Below are 15,092 nucleotides of genomic sequence, written 5' to 3'. Positions count from 1 at the left end.
AGTTTACAAGATAATAGCGAAGCAAATTGAAAACCACAGACAGTGACTGGTTACAGGTCACTTTTTTTTCACCGTGGGGCCACCAGAGGGCGCTGTGGGGGCCTCAGGAAGTTGAAGAAAAAGAAATTTAATTCCAAACATTTTTTAATCTTAAACTTTTCATCATCATTCTTTTCTGGTATTGAAATAATATATTTAAATGTTATTTCTGGTGCTCATTCTTTGATTGGCTGCCAGTAAAATGACTGTACTTACTACTTTTTAAGTACTTATGTGTACATTAAAATGTTTATTTACATTTTAAAGTAAAAATGTTCTTTAAATTTACAATGAATAAAATATCTGAGCCTTAAATTCAACTCAAACTTGATCACGTTTTCAAGTTTGTTCTTGGAGGAACTTGTAACTTCTCTAGCGCCCCCTGATGGTGGCCTTGAACAGCAAATTATTTCGCCTATACTTCGGGCTGGAAGATGAGCAAAGGGGGTTTGTTTATCAAACCATACCTCACCTTTATGAGCTATAAGGTAGCTATATTGCTAGCCATTTATCATTTAAGCTAGCGTTAGCATTTTAGCTAGTTAAACCTTTTAAATTCGCTTTTTATCATACAAAATGGAGGACGTTTCTGTAGATCAACATACTATTTTATCTGAGAGCAGCTGCTTCAGCACATCTTTTTATTTCCCCGACGCGGCTCATTTGAGGCTCTTTTGTGCGTCGGAGGCCAAATTTTCCACTTTGATTGGAGCGCATCATGATCGGTTGCACAAGCGGAACGCCGAGCCGCCAATCTGCGGGGAGGCGCAGAGAATCCAGAGCTTTGTGGCTGATTGGACACACCTGATGCGGTTGGAGCGCAGGCTGATTATTGTGGCAATCAGATGCTGAGAAACACGCGCAATTTTAGTTATATGCTACTACTTCTACTTCTTGGTGAGTGGTATTGTAAAATTGCGCACATTTTCTGTTTGTAGTGGCATTCAGGATCAATTGTGCGACCCCCACTCCTGTGCGTCCCACCTATATACTTTCTTTTCTTCCCTCCTCCTCTTCCTCCCCTTTTGGCGCAGCAAGAGAGTTTAGCAAAAGAGGCGTGGGCTCTATTCAGCGTCCCCTTCCCCATCTCCACGCTTTCTGAAACCTATCCATGCCCCCTTGTCTGCCTGCTTCCAGGGTCCAATTAGCGCTTTGTGCGGACTTTGCGGGTCTTCCAGAAGCTGGGAGGGCGCGCTTCTCTTGGAGGGGCTTTCCAGTCAAAGCTGAGTGTAATAATTATTATGACATCTGGGCGCCCGGGTTCCCATTTCACCGCTTTCCCTGATTTTACGCTTTTGTGAGAGGCGTTCACTGTCCGGGAGGATAATAAAAGCAATACAGAAAAATAATATAAGCACCAAAACTAATTTGTGAGGGATGAAGGGAATACCCTCTCATTTCTTTCTCATCAAAAACATTTCTTTAACCCATAAGGAAACCTGACGAGCCAGTTTTTATGTTTTACAGTATTTTAATGACCTAATTATGAGCCCGACTCATTTTCACTGTTTTATTCCTGCTTTTGTGTATATAAAATAAATATAGAAATACAAGCTGGCGGTTTAGACAAAAACTTCTGCTCGAAAACTTTTCTCCTGTCCAGTTTAAGTTGTAATGAAACATTGCCCTCTAGGGGACATCGGTATTTGCACTCCGGTCAGATATTTACATACACGACTCAGTATGGACTTTTAAAGATGCCGATGAACATCTTATTCTCTTTAATGGGTTGCCATGCAGAACCTAAATATGACGTAGGGACTAGATAGACAGATGGAGGAATAGATAAAGTAAAAATAATAAAGACCGAAATAAAATAGTAAAGTTTATTGCGTCTCAGTGCGTTTGCATATTGTGACCACTAGATGTCATCATTTCAACTTGACAAATATTAAGACGTTTTTCTGTCTGTTTGCACAGTGTTTTTTATGTAACGAGTAATTTTAATTGTCAGGTCTTTTTTGTCACAACCTAAGTACCGTAAAGCGTATTAAAACATGTTTTAAAATAAAACGCTCTGGTATTTTTCTAATTAATTTTATCCCAAGTTATGTTTAAAAAAAAAAAAAAGGAAAAATGTTTTGTTTTTTTCAATGGTTTCTGAGCACCAATCAGTCCGCGAATGTGATTTTTGTCTTTTTCGAGCTTCCGTTGGTTCTAGGTCACGTGGTTTTGTTTACGAGGAAGCAGAGCGACCGTTTGACTAGTTAGCTGCCGATTTAGCCCAAGAATAAATTACGTTTTCCACATGTCAGTTTAGCGGATTTTAATCCAGTAGCGATGCGGTCTTTAAATTTTGTGCACAGGATCAGTTTGGACTTCACAGGAACTATGTTTCCTCACGCCATCTGTTTGGGAGACGCAGACAACGACTCGGTAACAAACCTCTATATTTCACCCGTGTTATAGTTGACCCAATATTACTAATATTAGACGTCAAACGAAAGATAATTTCTTTTTCTACTATTATCATTATCGTTCTATGTTTGTTTTACAGCTTATAAATAAACACAGATAAGTAAAGTTTACTTTAGGGCAGTATTTGGGCTGGATGATTCATTAGTTGTGAAATATAACTTTATTTTTAGACGAGTTGGACGTAAACAATGATAAATAAGCTATTTTGTTCATTAAAAAGAAAAAATTGTGAAACATTCTTATTTTAATTTATTTTGAGGTCGTATTGGTATGACTGTATTAGCGCCATTGTAGCCAGAAACAGAAAGAGTAATACATTTCCGTAAAAATAAATTCAGAAATTTTCTAGAAAAAAAGCCTTGAGATTTCTGAGTTTGAAAAGTCGATGTTTGCTAGAAAAAAAATCAGAAATTTTGAGAAATGTTTCTAGAAAAAATATGGAAATTTCCGAGTGTTAAACGGAAATTTATGAATTTATTTCTAGAAAATTTCTAAGATTAATTCTGAATAAGTTTTGTTTTTTTTTTTTTTTTGTCGGAAATGTACTCCTAAATTCTTTTCAACCCATATTGGCCTTAACATGTCATCATATATTTGTTTAATATTGAATGTATCTAGTACCAGGTGCATTTATTACTCTAAATGCAGAAAATCAGATAATTAAATGTAACTTATTCACATTTCTATCAACATTTCTCAACTGAAGTAAATGTCACAGCCTAAGTTATAAATAAATGAATTAAAACTTTGTTTGTTTCTCTGGAGCTCAATGAACTAATTGTTGGAGATACAAGTGGAAAGCTGCTTGTTTACAAGAATGATGAATCCAAGCCCTGGATCACAAGAACCTGTGTTGGAATGGTTAGTATGGAACAAGAAAACCACAAAACAAAATGTGACTTCTGGCCTGTTTTGACATGTTTTGCTTTTCCAGCTGACCTGCGTCGCAGCCGGAGACGTCTGCAACAAGGGAAAGGTGAGCAGATTTAAATCAAAAGCAGCTGGATCCTGAATGATCCACTCAGCTTCCTGGATGTTTTCCAGAATCTTGTCGTCGCTGTGGGAGCAGAAGGATGGTTCCATCTCTTCGACCTGACGGCTGCCAGCGCCAGCAAATCCGACTCCTCCAGCCAACATGAGCTCCTCTGTCCTGACGACCAGAGACCCTTCTTCACCCAACACATCCCGGCCAACACCAAAGTCATCCTCATCAGTGACATCGGTACAACCTTTGCTTCCATTATCTGCTTCAACGCAAAGCTACTCCGTGCAAAATGAGGGGATCTCCATGTTTGCAGATGGAGATGGGCGCTGTGAGTTGGTGGTGGGATACACAGACCGGGTGGTCCGAGCTTTCCGCTGGGAGGAACCGTCCGACAGTTCAGATGGGGGATCCGGTCAGCTGGTTCTCCTGAAGAAGTGGCTACTGGAGGGACAGGTCTCAAGCTTTTGAATATTATTTATGGTGCAGAAGTATCCATAGTTACAAAATGTAGTCAGGCAGTTCTCATCCATGAAGCTTGCAATCCTCAAATCAGGAAAAGTTAGCATTTAAATTCATGGAATATCAAATTCAGATATACTTAATACAGTTATCAAGTCCTCAGGTTTAAAGCTGCAGTATGTAACTTGTATAAAAATACATTTTTTTGCATATTTGTTGAAACTGTCACCATGTTGTGATAGTTTGCTATGACAGATAATCTGTGAAAGGGTAAAAGAAAGATGAAAGAAATTTACTACAGCTAAAATTAAGTATTGTTTTGGTTTTTATTCAATACTATTTGCCTTTGGTATCTTTGCCAATTTTATAATTGTCTAATTATTTTTACAAAACTTAATTTTATTTTTTTATTTTCTATCATTTATCTACCTGTGAGGTTGTGTTTGTTGTGAAGCACTTTGGTCAGCTGACGCTGTTGTAAATGTGCTATGTCAATAAACTTTGACTTGACTTGAAAAAATTAAGCTCCTTTAGAAACAAGTGATCAGAGCCAGGAGGTGGCGCTGATTGTCAGCGGTTTTAGCGCTGACAATCACAATCTCATGCGGCGCCGCCCATCTGTCTCTCCCCTTTCACTTTCCTCTCTTAGGAACCATTTTTCCTTTTTTTGCTTGTAAACTTTTCACCCAGCTGTGTGGTTTCTGTTGTTAAATAATCCGTAACGTGTTCTGATGTTGGTTCTGCAGGTGGACAGCCTGTCCGTCAACCCGGGTCCCGAGGGTTTGCCGGAGCTCATGGTGTCCCAGCCGGGCTGCGGTTACGCCATCCTGCTCTGCACCTGGACCCAGCAGGACTCCACCGAGTCTGAGGACGACGCCCCTGCCACGCCGGGCAGGTAAACCCCGTCAGACCCAGAACACGAGCTCGGCTGCTGGACGATCAGCTGCATGTCTGTTCACAGTGACGGGCCGTCCAGAGATGTAGTTCTCCACCTGACCAGCGGGCGGATTCACAACAAAAACGTTTCTACTCACCTCATCGGCAGCATAAGCAAAGGTCATTAAATTATTTAACAAAATACTAGTTTTAGTACTTTTTCTCTTTTAATCCAGATTACAACAAATTATTTAAGATTTTTAAAAATTATTTTCTATTTTTATCATTGCTCGGTCATGTCTTTAGTCAAAGTGTACCTCTTCATTTGAGTTCAGCTTGTAAATAATTAACTTATAAAAATGGGAATTGATGTCATATTTATAAAAAATATGTATTTAGAAATGTTGATAACAAACAGATAATCAACCTATTTGTTTCTGCTTTGTATTTTGTTTTGTTTCCCACAAAAAAACTTAAGCAAAAACTCTAAATATTGATTTCATTTGTTTAAAATTATGTTTTTTTTTTATTTTCCAGGTTCAAAAGAGGAATCCTCAAAATGTGGACTGTTTGCACTTTGTACTTTAGATGGTGAGAAAGGGTTTTTTGTCTCTTTTCATTATTATTTTTGACAAAACCAGCTTCTTTTTAGAAGATAGAGCACTAATAAAGCAGTATAAGGTATAAAATACTCAATTTACTAATTAGTGTAGTGCAGGACTTTATTGTACTACAACCTTTAGATTCATCCAAAGTACAGTAGCGGGCCTCGGCACAGCTTGGTGAAATGCTGATGAAGGAATTCAAGTATTATATTCACGTGTATTTAGCAAAGCTTATTAAAGGCACATTTTGCTTAATTTCTTGTATTTAAAGGATGTTAAATCTTACTGTTTGTGTCCTCAGGAACCCTGAAGCTGATGGACAGCTCAGAGCAGCTCTTGTGGTCAGTTCAGGTCGATCATCAGCTCTTCGCTCTGCAGAAACTTGACGTCACTGTGAGTCTGTGCTTGGTGTAATTTCACCAGGTGTTTAAATAAATCTATTATGAGTTCTGTCATCAGTTTGAGGCTCATTTTTCTGGGTGAGAAACTGTTTGTTTGGGTCTTTAATTACAGGGAGATGGCAGAGAGGAGGTGGTGGCGTGCGCCTGGGACGGTCAGACCTACATTATCGACCACAACAGGACTGTGGTGCGCTTCCAGTTTGACGAAAATGTCAACGCCTTCTGTGCAGGTAACTCAACAACTTCATAATTCAGATTCATTTTATTCAAATTCAATTCAAAAATACTTTATTAATCCCAAAGGGAAATTAAATAAATGCATTTTTTAATTTGGATTTAAGAAAAAAATCCTGACGTTACTTTTAGAAAAAGTTGTGGCTGCTCTGAATATAAAGAAGTGAGAGACTGCTCTGTTTATACGGAGACATTTGCTCAGTATTTTACAGCAATAAGTCAACAGCCAACTGTCAACTACCAACCAGCGCTCATCTTGGTTCTGGTCCAGAAAGAAGAAACAAACAGAAGAGAACCAGCTTGGGTTTATTGGCAAAAGGCTTCCTTCTGTCCTCTCTAACCTCGTCTGGTTTAGATCCCGTTAATCTCTCTCATTAATAAAACTCTTCTGATTGGGGTGCAAAAATAGCTGCAGAGCAGACATTCAACAATTTTAGATGAAGCCTAATGCTCAATATTTAATCATAAATATGATAGAGAAGCTCTGTAGCTTCTTAGTTTTTTAGTAGTCAGTTTCTAAATAATAAATCACAGTTAAACATAGAAGATCAACTCAAATATTTAGAAGTATTTGGGTTTAGAAGTGATTAAAACAAGCGTTAAAATATGTTTTGGTTGCCCTCTGTCACATTTTGTAACCTAGTTGCATCATTCATTGGCCAGGTGTAGAGCTAAACCTTCACCACTAGATGGCACTGTTACTCCGTGAGAAATTTACTCTGATTTATTTTAGGTTCATTTCTTTCCTGAAATAGAGATAAGTCCTCCTCTACACTTGACTCCTGCTCCATGTTGTTCATTTTGATCACCTGACAATGCTGCAAATGTTTTCACAAACTTGACGTATTGTTTTAAGAACCACTCAGTTTAAAACTTCTCCTCTTCTCCATCCTTGACCTTTCTACTGTGTTCTTTGGTTTTTATGATGCTGTTTCACAAATGTTCTCTTATTAACCTGGACAGCTGGACTTATACTAAAATAACTTAAGCGGACAGTGTTTAGTGAATAACGTTATTCTAATGTCCTAGCTTAACGGTTTTGCAAGCCGAGTTAGCCCATAGTGCGATTGTGTATTTTGAAGTCGCTAATCTTTGAAAACATGCTACTTTTAGCATGTTGCTACCATTAGCAAACGTTATTGTGTTACGCACACAATAACTAATATGTTTACAATGGCTACTAACAGCATCTTAGCGAAGAGTAGCTAACGTTTCAACAAATGACGTCACGCTCTTCAGATATCCTCCCGCTCCGCCTTGAAGGACGTCCAAACAGCCGATGCGCTCCTTTAAAGCCTGTCAAAAAAACTGGCAGTCGGTAGCCTAAAATTGCTTCTATTTAGTTGATTTCACTTTAAAAATTGTCATAGAGTGCTGCGCGGTCGGCTGTATAAACAAATAAGGATAGAAACCAAACTTGTCATTTTATTTTATAACTTTTAATGAGGAAAGATATGGCGGCGATGGATAGCGACTGTCAATCATTATTATTGATGACCTCGGTGTAACCGCGGATTTGCACCGAACACTTTTTACAAGGTAAGAAGATTAACGTTCATTTAGTTTATAAGTATCAAAACTTGTAAATATTACATTATGGAGAAGGTATGTGTCTAACCGTTAGTAACCATGGAGACAATGGCGCTCCGTCATGTAGCCTAGCATGTATGGAAACAAACTAGTGAGCATCTCGTCTTTTGTACGTTTTTAATGCTGCTCCGTTTTAAGGAAAAAACTGCGTTTAGGACATGGCGATATAAATCATGTGGTGTGAATTCAGTGAAAGTCTGCAATTTGACCAACACGCCAGGAGGGAGGAAGTACGGGTCGGTTTCTAAGCTAGCTGTTTCCAACTTTTGTAAATATCGCCGTCTATGAGCCCCAACCGGCTGTGCTACGTTCACAGATAAATTAGCTCGACTTCAACAAGTAGAAACCATAAGTAGACTGGCAAAAACAACTTTGTTAAACAATTTTAAGTAACTCGGTCCATCATGGCGCCTCGAAAATTACGTAAAGTCAAAGAATCAATACAACCAATATTTAATGTGCTGATTTTTGTTGGTTTTCTTGATTTTCCACTTCTTTTTTTTTTTTTTGTTTACACTCTTGTCTTCACAAACCCCTATTTGGTGGTTGTTGCTCAAGCTGATCCTGATTCTTCCTGTTGAAGGGGAGTTTTCCTTTCCATTGTCGCTATATGCATGGTCTGTATGAGGGATCGCTGCAAGGTCAATTACACAACACAAGTGACTTTCCACAGTCACTAATTTAAGTTGAAAAATAAACAGAACTTGAAAGCATTTTAATATCTCGGAATATTTGTAATAGAGATTGTTTGTATGAGTGGATTCAATTGACTGTTTTGGTTTTATTTACTAACAATGATTTAATTAAGTATTCTGCTTAACCTGAGATTCAAAATGTGCAGCCGTGGCAGTGTTGAAAGTCTTTCACTATTTGCTATACTGTACTGTCATTAGCTTAAATACAAACATTAGCTAGTATGCTAGTTTTAGCTTGAGCAAAATGCTAACACAAAATAATATATTCAAGTTTGCACATCTGGTATTATTAGATTACTATTTCTACTAAGCTAGCTGCAGTTTGCATGTTATCATTAGCTAAAATGTTAACATTAGCTCTTATTATGCTTCTGCAAACTATTTACTTTCACCTTTTAGCTGTTATGAACTACTTTGTTTTGGTTTGTAACAGAAAATCTCTCTGAAACATTGAAGGTTGTGAATGTAACCTGACCAGATGGGTGTTACTTTACAAAGCTTTTAGGTTCAAAATCTGGATGTAAATATGTGATTTCAGGTCAGTACACTTGCAAGGAGGGTAAAAACAGCCCCTGTCTGGTGTACGTCAGTTTCAACCAGAAAATCTACATCTACTGGAAGGTGGAGCTTGAGCGGATGGAGTCCACCAACCTGCTGCGAGTGCTTGAGGAGAAGCCTGAGTTTAAAAGCCAGCTGAAGGCTCTGGGAGTTGGTGAGTACAAAAACAACTCGGAGGTGGTCTCCAGGAAGCAAATTCAGCTCCAACCAGAACATTGTTGATTAAATTCAGCCAACATTGCCTCAGTTGGAGGTTTTATTTGAACAGGAGACAAACTGTGACTGTTTGCAGCCAACAAATGTTCAGTCCTGAGCTGGCACTCAGACTCTGACCTGAATGGTAATAAGGACGGAGGAGAGTAAATCCTGGTTCTCTGCGAGGTTTACTGCCCACTTTCTTCTCACAGTTTCAGAAATGTGTTTATTTGCTTATGAGAAGAGTGACAAAGCAGGACTGGCACTTCTGCCTAATCTGTGAAATTCAAAGATCCAACCAGAACATTCTTAATCAAACCAGCTGCACACACACAACCTTTAAGAAGTGAGTAGCAGATTATAAGTGTTTAATTAAAGTCTTAAACTTTGGCTTTAAGCCATGGGTTGTGACTCATCACACATGGGATTTATCTTTTTTATTTTTTGTGAAGATTGGAAGAGAACAAATACAACTGAAGAGTAACATGAGGATATACACAAAATAAATCATATTACCAGGCCAATCAGTAGCTATTAAGAGACTTAATTGTTGTTATTTTTGGTTTTGGTTCCTAATAATAAGTCAATTAATTATTTGCAACTCCAACATAATAGTAATAATATAATCTTTATGTAAATGAGTGAGGAAGTAAATAAATACTTATTTAAAATGATCGGTTATGGTGATTATATTGTATTTATATGTAATTTATACATTCAAGAATGCAGATTAAACCTCTCATTTAGATTTCATGATTAAATATATATCTATAAACACAAGAAAACCTGAATAAACATAGAGAAAACCCAGAACAAAATCTAAATCAAGTTCAACAAACCTCCTCTGTTTTTTTAGAAAATGGATGGTGAAGGACTTCTCTCCAGTCAGGCAGTTTGATGTCAAAAATAAAGAAAACTCCATAAATTATGTATTTGTTTGTATATGGGAAAGTCTTATTGTAAATTAACTTAGGTATTCTGAGTCTAAGCTAATTGATAATGACTGTCCCTATGTGGGCTTTTTGATGAATGTTTATGTTGTAGCTAATAATCATCGATGAGACATGTTATAAGTTGCTGCAGGTTGTTGAAATATTGGGTGGAGATGATCGGTACTCAAAAACTCAAAACTGGTTGTTTTTCTAGTCTGTTAATTTGCCATCACTCTTTCAGTAGGCTCTGTTTGTATTAAAGCCATATATGACAAAGTTTTAATATATCAGGATTAAAAGTAAAAAAAGACTTTAAAAAGTAAAATCAGAGGATTGTTTTTTCCATTTTCCAGCGTTAATATGAAGCTAAGCTAACCAGATGCTGCAAGCGTTTTATTTAACAGCTAATAAGAGTCTTTCATAAAACCCTCATAGTGACTGACAGAGGAGGTCAGGAGGGAAATTTATCCTGTCCAAATACGGACAAATCTGCAGCTTGTCCATCAACTCTACAGCTTTTCCTCTCTTCTCCCCGCCGCTCTCTTCTGGCTCCTCTGTATTAATCACAAACACAGCATTTGCCTTCAGTCAGCATTTGGTTAATTATTATTCTGAATCCTCCATGGTTGTTTATTTCATGTTAATTTCTTTTGTTAATTATCTTTCATGGTGAAACATTAGTCCCACTGCTGTTGCAGTGATTTTCACTCGGTAAGATTCAATTTAAATTACAAATTAGATTGTTTTTTACACATCATGTCAAAGTTGAGACTAACTTTACCAGGAACAGAAGAAAAATGGTGACAGATTTCATTTAAAGAAGAGAACCAGTCTATTTTGGGGATTTTTTTTAACGATCATATACCAAATGGCTGCCATAAGGATAAAAATGAGAAAAATAAATTTGAATTCTGTACTGTGTGTAATCTAAACTAACAGAAACGTCACACACCAACCCTCAGCCTCTTCCCTGCTGTCCTTTTTATTTTAATACGCGCCCTCAGGCCAAACGTTGATTATTAAGAACCTTTCAGATTTATGTCGCAACTGGAAAAGGTTTCTAAATAAAGCCAGCCACTCATGCGTTTTTAATTTGTGATGAAGGACTTCAGTCTGCTTGTTTCAACTCAAGCGAATAACTTCGTTCGTTCCAGAAGAGTTGTGATGTCAGAAGGTAAGCAGGCTTTTTTTTCTCACCTGAAATCAACAAATGGGAAGTTTTCTGTAAAGTTTGTTGGTGAATCAACAGAAGTGAGACAGATGTTAACTATTATACAGGTTAAACTAAACTTTTTTTCACCATGTATTAAAAAAATAGGACAGAAAAATTAATTTCAGTTGCTTGATTTGAACATTTTAAAGATGGTAGATATTAATATTTTTTTTAAATCTAATAAATGCTTAAGGATATTATGAATAATTAACAGTTCACAGTGGACAAGCTGGTTATGAAGAGACCCTGTCCCAGAGTTAGTCAGCAGCATCTGCCTATTTTATTAATTTATTATTATACCAGCTCATATTTGTATGTTTATGGTACAAAATCTGGACATGTCCTAGTTTAAGAAGCCTAATAAATTAATAAATGTAAATCAGTAATGAGAGTACATAAATATGTAAACAGTATTTTATCCAAAATTCAAGCTCTAGTCCTTAAAAGAAACACCCAACTATTTTTGCAGTAAGATGACGTTTCTTGATGTCTGGAAAATGAGCCCTTTAAAAAAAACAAACTCCAAAATGTAACTGACAAAGCAGACACTGCCCAACCCGTTACCTAGCAACCCCAGCAGAGTTCCACCTGTCACCTAGCAACCCAGGTGGAGCTCCAGCACTTTTGGTCTGCTAGAAAAGACAAGTGTTTTATTGACTTACCATCCAGAAACCACTTGCTGCATTCTTTTTGGTTGTGCACAAGGCTCCACTTCTGCTTGTCAGAGCTGTACAGTTCTATATCTGCGCAGCCGTTTTCAAGTACAAGAGACAAGAAAACCTAAAATCTTATTATCTAATAATTATTTTGTGTAGCCCATAGATCTAACATAACCTGGTCAAATTAGCATAACAGGTCACCTTTAACATGCATTAATGCACACAATGGAAACCGTCATGGGATTTCAGCAGAAGGTCAGAGATTTAGGATTGAAAAGGTTTATCGTTTCCTTTTTATACATATTGCTACACAATTTGACTTAAAAATAACTTCCAGTGTGAATAAGTATGAAAACATCTTTCTGGTTCCACATACCATTGTATAAAAGTTATATAAATTACTCTTTGTCTATCATTTTCTCCATTCTGTCAACATCCATCCATCGCTGCTGCACAATAATCATCTGAAATAAATTTTAAAAAACTTTTTGACCTGCTGGTATATGTTGTATGATTAGTTTCATTTTTTTTTGTTTTTATTTATTTATGAATGTAATTCTGTCTCATTTCTTTTTGCTCCACTGCATCTGGGAGGACGCCTTCAAAAGTCTTTGAACTTAATTGAATTCTCGTCTCATGTAACCATCCTTTGTTTGTGTTCATATTAATGTGTGAGCAGTAATTCCCTTTTTGCTCTTTAAAGGTCACAGTGCTGCCAGTGACCAGACCTAAACCTCATTATAAAAGAAATGGATGGAAACACATGGAATATTCTTAGTGCTAAGCAATGCTGTGAGGTTATGTTAAGATTGGTGTAGAAATACAAATTTTCTTCTTAATAAATCGTGAATTATCTGTGATTCACCTTATTAAATTGGTCCAGTTTCACTAACAGAAATAAATTATCTACATAGGACCTGTCTGACATCACAAAGGAGGCATTAAATCTGCAGTATGCAACTTTTAAAAACCTTTTTTTTATTATTTATTTTTTATATATATATTTGGTAAAACTGTCACTATGTCGTAAAAGTATAACATGAGACAATCATCTGTGAAGAAATCCTCTGCCTCATTCCTGTTGTCCTACAGTAATCTGCAGAAATGCACAGCTCCCAGTCAGAAGCAACCAATCAGAGCCAGGGGGAGGGTCTTAGCTCTGTCAATCACGTGTTCGCTCCAGTTATTCACTACTTTGTGTTTTTCTATCATAAAGACCATCTAAAGTTTAATAATTGTGGTTGGAAGATGAGAAAATGTGGAAGGGTTGATAGGATACTTTTTCTCTGTACTTGGACTTGTGAAGCCCTCATGATTATGCGGTTTAATTGCCACATTGTTGTTTTTGTCTCCACAGACGGTGAAGATCCGGCTGCATTGAGAGATCTGGTGGCGAATGTTCTGTACCAGGATGCACAGACGTAACGCAGCAACAGATTTCCACCACACTGCCTCCTCTGTTTTCTACAACAGTGTATTAAGGCCACAGCGGACAGGGAAAAAGGAGTGAGTTTCTACCCAAAAACTAAAAAACATTTAGATTAATCTAAAAAATTTGCATGTTTTTTTTCTAGGAAATGTGTGCAATTAATACCAACATTTTTGGATGAAAATTTTCTTATTTTTATTTCTTTTTTGGAAAAAAATTATCACATTATCAAAAGTTGAACATTTGCTTGAAAAAAGCTCAAATTTTGTTTTGTTGTTGATTAATATCAGAATTTCTTTAGGAAAAATTTTGGAAGTTTCTGAGTTTCAAAAGTCGAAAAGATTTTTTTCTAGAAATTTTCTGTTAGATTTTTCAAACTCAAAAATTTTCTTGTTCTTTCTAGAAAATGTCTTGGATTAATCTCAATATTTGAGTTTTTTCTAGAAATTTGTAAACATTTTAAACCCAAATATTTCCTTGTTCTTTTTCAAAAAGTTTTTCAGATAAATCTTAAAATAAAAATAAAAATCTAGTTAATTTTAAACTCGTCAAGTTCTTTTTTATTATCTTGAAAATTTCTGAGATTAATCTAAAGTTTGAGTTTTTTAAACCAATTTTTGACTTTTGAAAAAAATTCCTTGTTCTTTCTTGAAATTGTCTTAGATGAATTTCAAAATGTCAATTTCTTTGTAGCTAGTTTTCAACTTCTCAGACTTTTGTTTTTCTTTTTCTTGAAAATTACTGAGATTAATCTAAAAATTTCTGAGTTTTTGGCAGAAATGTACTCCTCCTTTGTTTTCTATCTGCAATAGCATCAATGTGCATGTGCAGCGTTCTCTTCCTAATGTAAATAAAGACTGTAATAAAGACCGTTCCCCAGCTGCTGCTGCTGCTGCTCTTCTTCCTGTGCTACCTGTCATTTGTATTCGGTCTGTTCAGCTTAGCTCCTAAAAAAACGAGAGGAGGATGAAAGCGCGAGGCATTGCAGGGGAAACGCTTCACTGTTTTCACCAGAGTCCAGATCAACACCGCCTGTATGTTGCTGTCAAATAATCACTGACAAGCCGCTGAAAAAGAAATCCCCTCTTTCTTTATCTAGTGAATTCTGTTAAATTTATAAAGCCCTCCTGATGTTACATAACAGCGTTTGTTACATAATGAAAAAGGCAGCGAGACGGCAGTGTTGTCTCAGCGGCGAGCAGCAATCTCCTCGGAGGGTGTGACGATTGGAAAGGCTGGGGGAATCACCCACTGTTCCTCTGGGGAGGATCCAGTGACCACCCATGTTTGGCTGCCTGTGTCTTATGAAAAATAAATGACGTGTTTGTGTTTGACTGGGGGAAGCTCAGGTGTCCTGGGAGGCCGCTGCCTCTCATCTGCCCTTTAGAGACTTGCTCAATCCAACACCAAGAGTTTCCCTGATTAGCTCAGTTGTTCTGCAATCTTTGCTTTTTATGAAGTTTCTGCAAATTGTTGTAGTTTCTTATTCACAATTGATTTTTGGACATCCTGGATGCTTGAGTCTCTGTCTTTCTCTCCTGCATAAAAAAATTATCTACAGACACACAGTCTTGTGTAACCTGTAATTGAATTTCACAAAAATGCGTGTGTCAAATTTCATTTCCATAATTTCTCATTATCTTGAGATAACAGTTTTGTGGAAATAATTGTTTCATATCTTTAAATAGCTTGCTGTATTTGAATTAATGTATTGTATTGAATTCTCAGTTTGACATTCATAACTGTTCAACTATTTAATAATAATGAAACTTGATTTGTATTATTAGTCACTTAATCTTTGCTT

At 36.8% G+C, this 15,092-nt stretch overlaps 1 protein-coding gene across 2 annotated transcripts; it reads left to right on the top strand.

The window, feature by feature from the left end:
* Positions 1 to 668: 668 nt before the first annotated feature.
* itfg2 (integrin alpha FG-GAP repeat containing 2) lies at positions 669 to 13,584 on the top strand. 2 transcript variants are annotated; one of them, XM_044107831.1, is made up of 12 exons: positions 669 to 936; positions 3,223 to 3,318; positions 3,392 to 3,433; positions 3,502 to 3,679; positions 3,756 to 3,895; positions 4,648 to 4,796; positions 4,863 to 4,957; positions 5,315 to 5,368; positions 5,684 to 5,775; positions 5,896 to 6,013; positions 8,841 to 9,014; positions 13,217 to 13,584. In XM_044107831.1, the coding sequence occupies exons 2-12, from the start codon at positions 3,316 to 3,318 to the stop codon at positions 13,282 to 13,284; spliced, it is 1,113 nt and encodes a 370-aa protein (XP_043963766.1). In that variant the 5' UTR covers positions 669 to 936; positions 3,223 to 3,315; the 3' UTR covers positions 13,285 to 13,584. The 2 variants fall into 2 exon arrangements, with proteins under 2 accessions (XP_043963766.1, XP_043963765.1); XM_044107830.1 differs by lacking the exon at positions 669 to 936 and adding an exon at positions 2,196 to 2,415.
* Positions 13,585 to 15,092: the final 1,508 nt, after the last annotated feature.

Source organism: Gambusia affinis, linkage group LG23 (assembly GCF_019740435.1).
Source record: "Gambusia affinis linkage group LG23, SWU_Gaff_1.0, whole genome shotgun sequence".
Classification (NCBI taxonomy): Eukaryota; Metazoa; Chordata; class Actinopteri; order Cyprinodontiformes; family Poeciliidae; genus Gambusia; species Gambusia affinis.
This window is presented reverse-complemented; position numbering and strand designations above follow the sequence as displayed.

What these genes read in the sequence shown, in the direction of transcription:
- itfg2 (XM_044107830.1), top strand. Translation starts at nt 2,320, where the DNA reads ATGCGGTCTTTAAATTTTGTGCACAGGATCAGTTTGGACTTCACAGGA. An exon ending in GAGACGCAGACAACGACTCG is followed by an intron (nt 2,416 to 3,222) that starts GTAACAAACCTC and finishes GTTTCTCTGGAG; the next exon opens with CTCAATGAACTAATTGTTGG. An exon ending in AGTGGCTACTGGAGGGACAG is followed by an intron (nt 3,896 to 4,647) that starts GTCTCAAGCTTT and finishes TTGGTTCTGCAG; the next exon opens with GTGGACAGCCTGTCCGTCAA.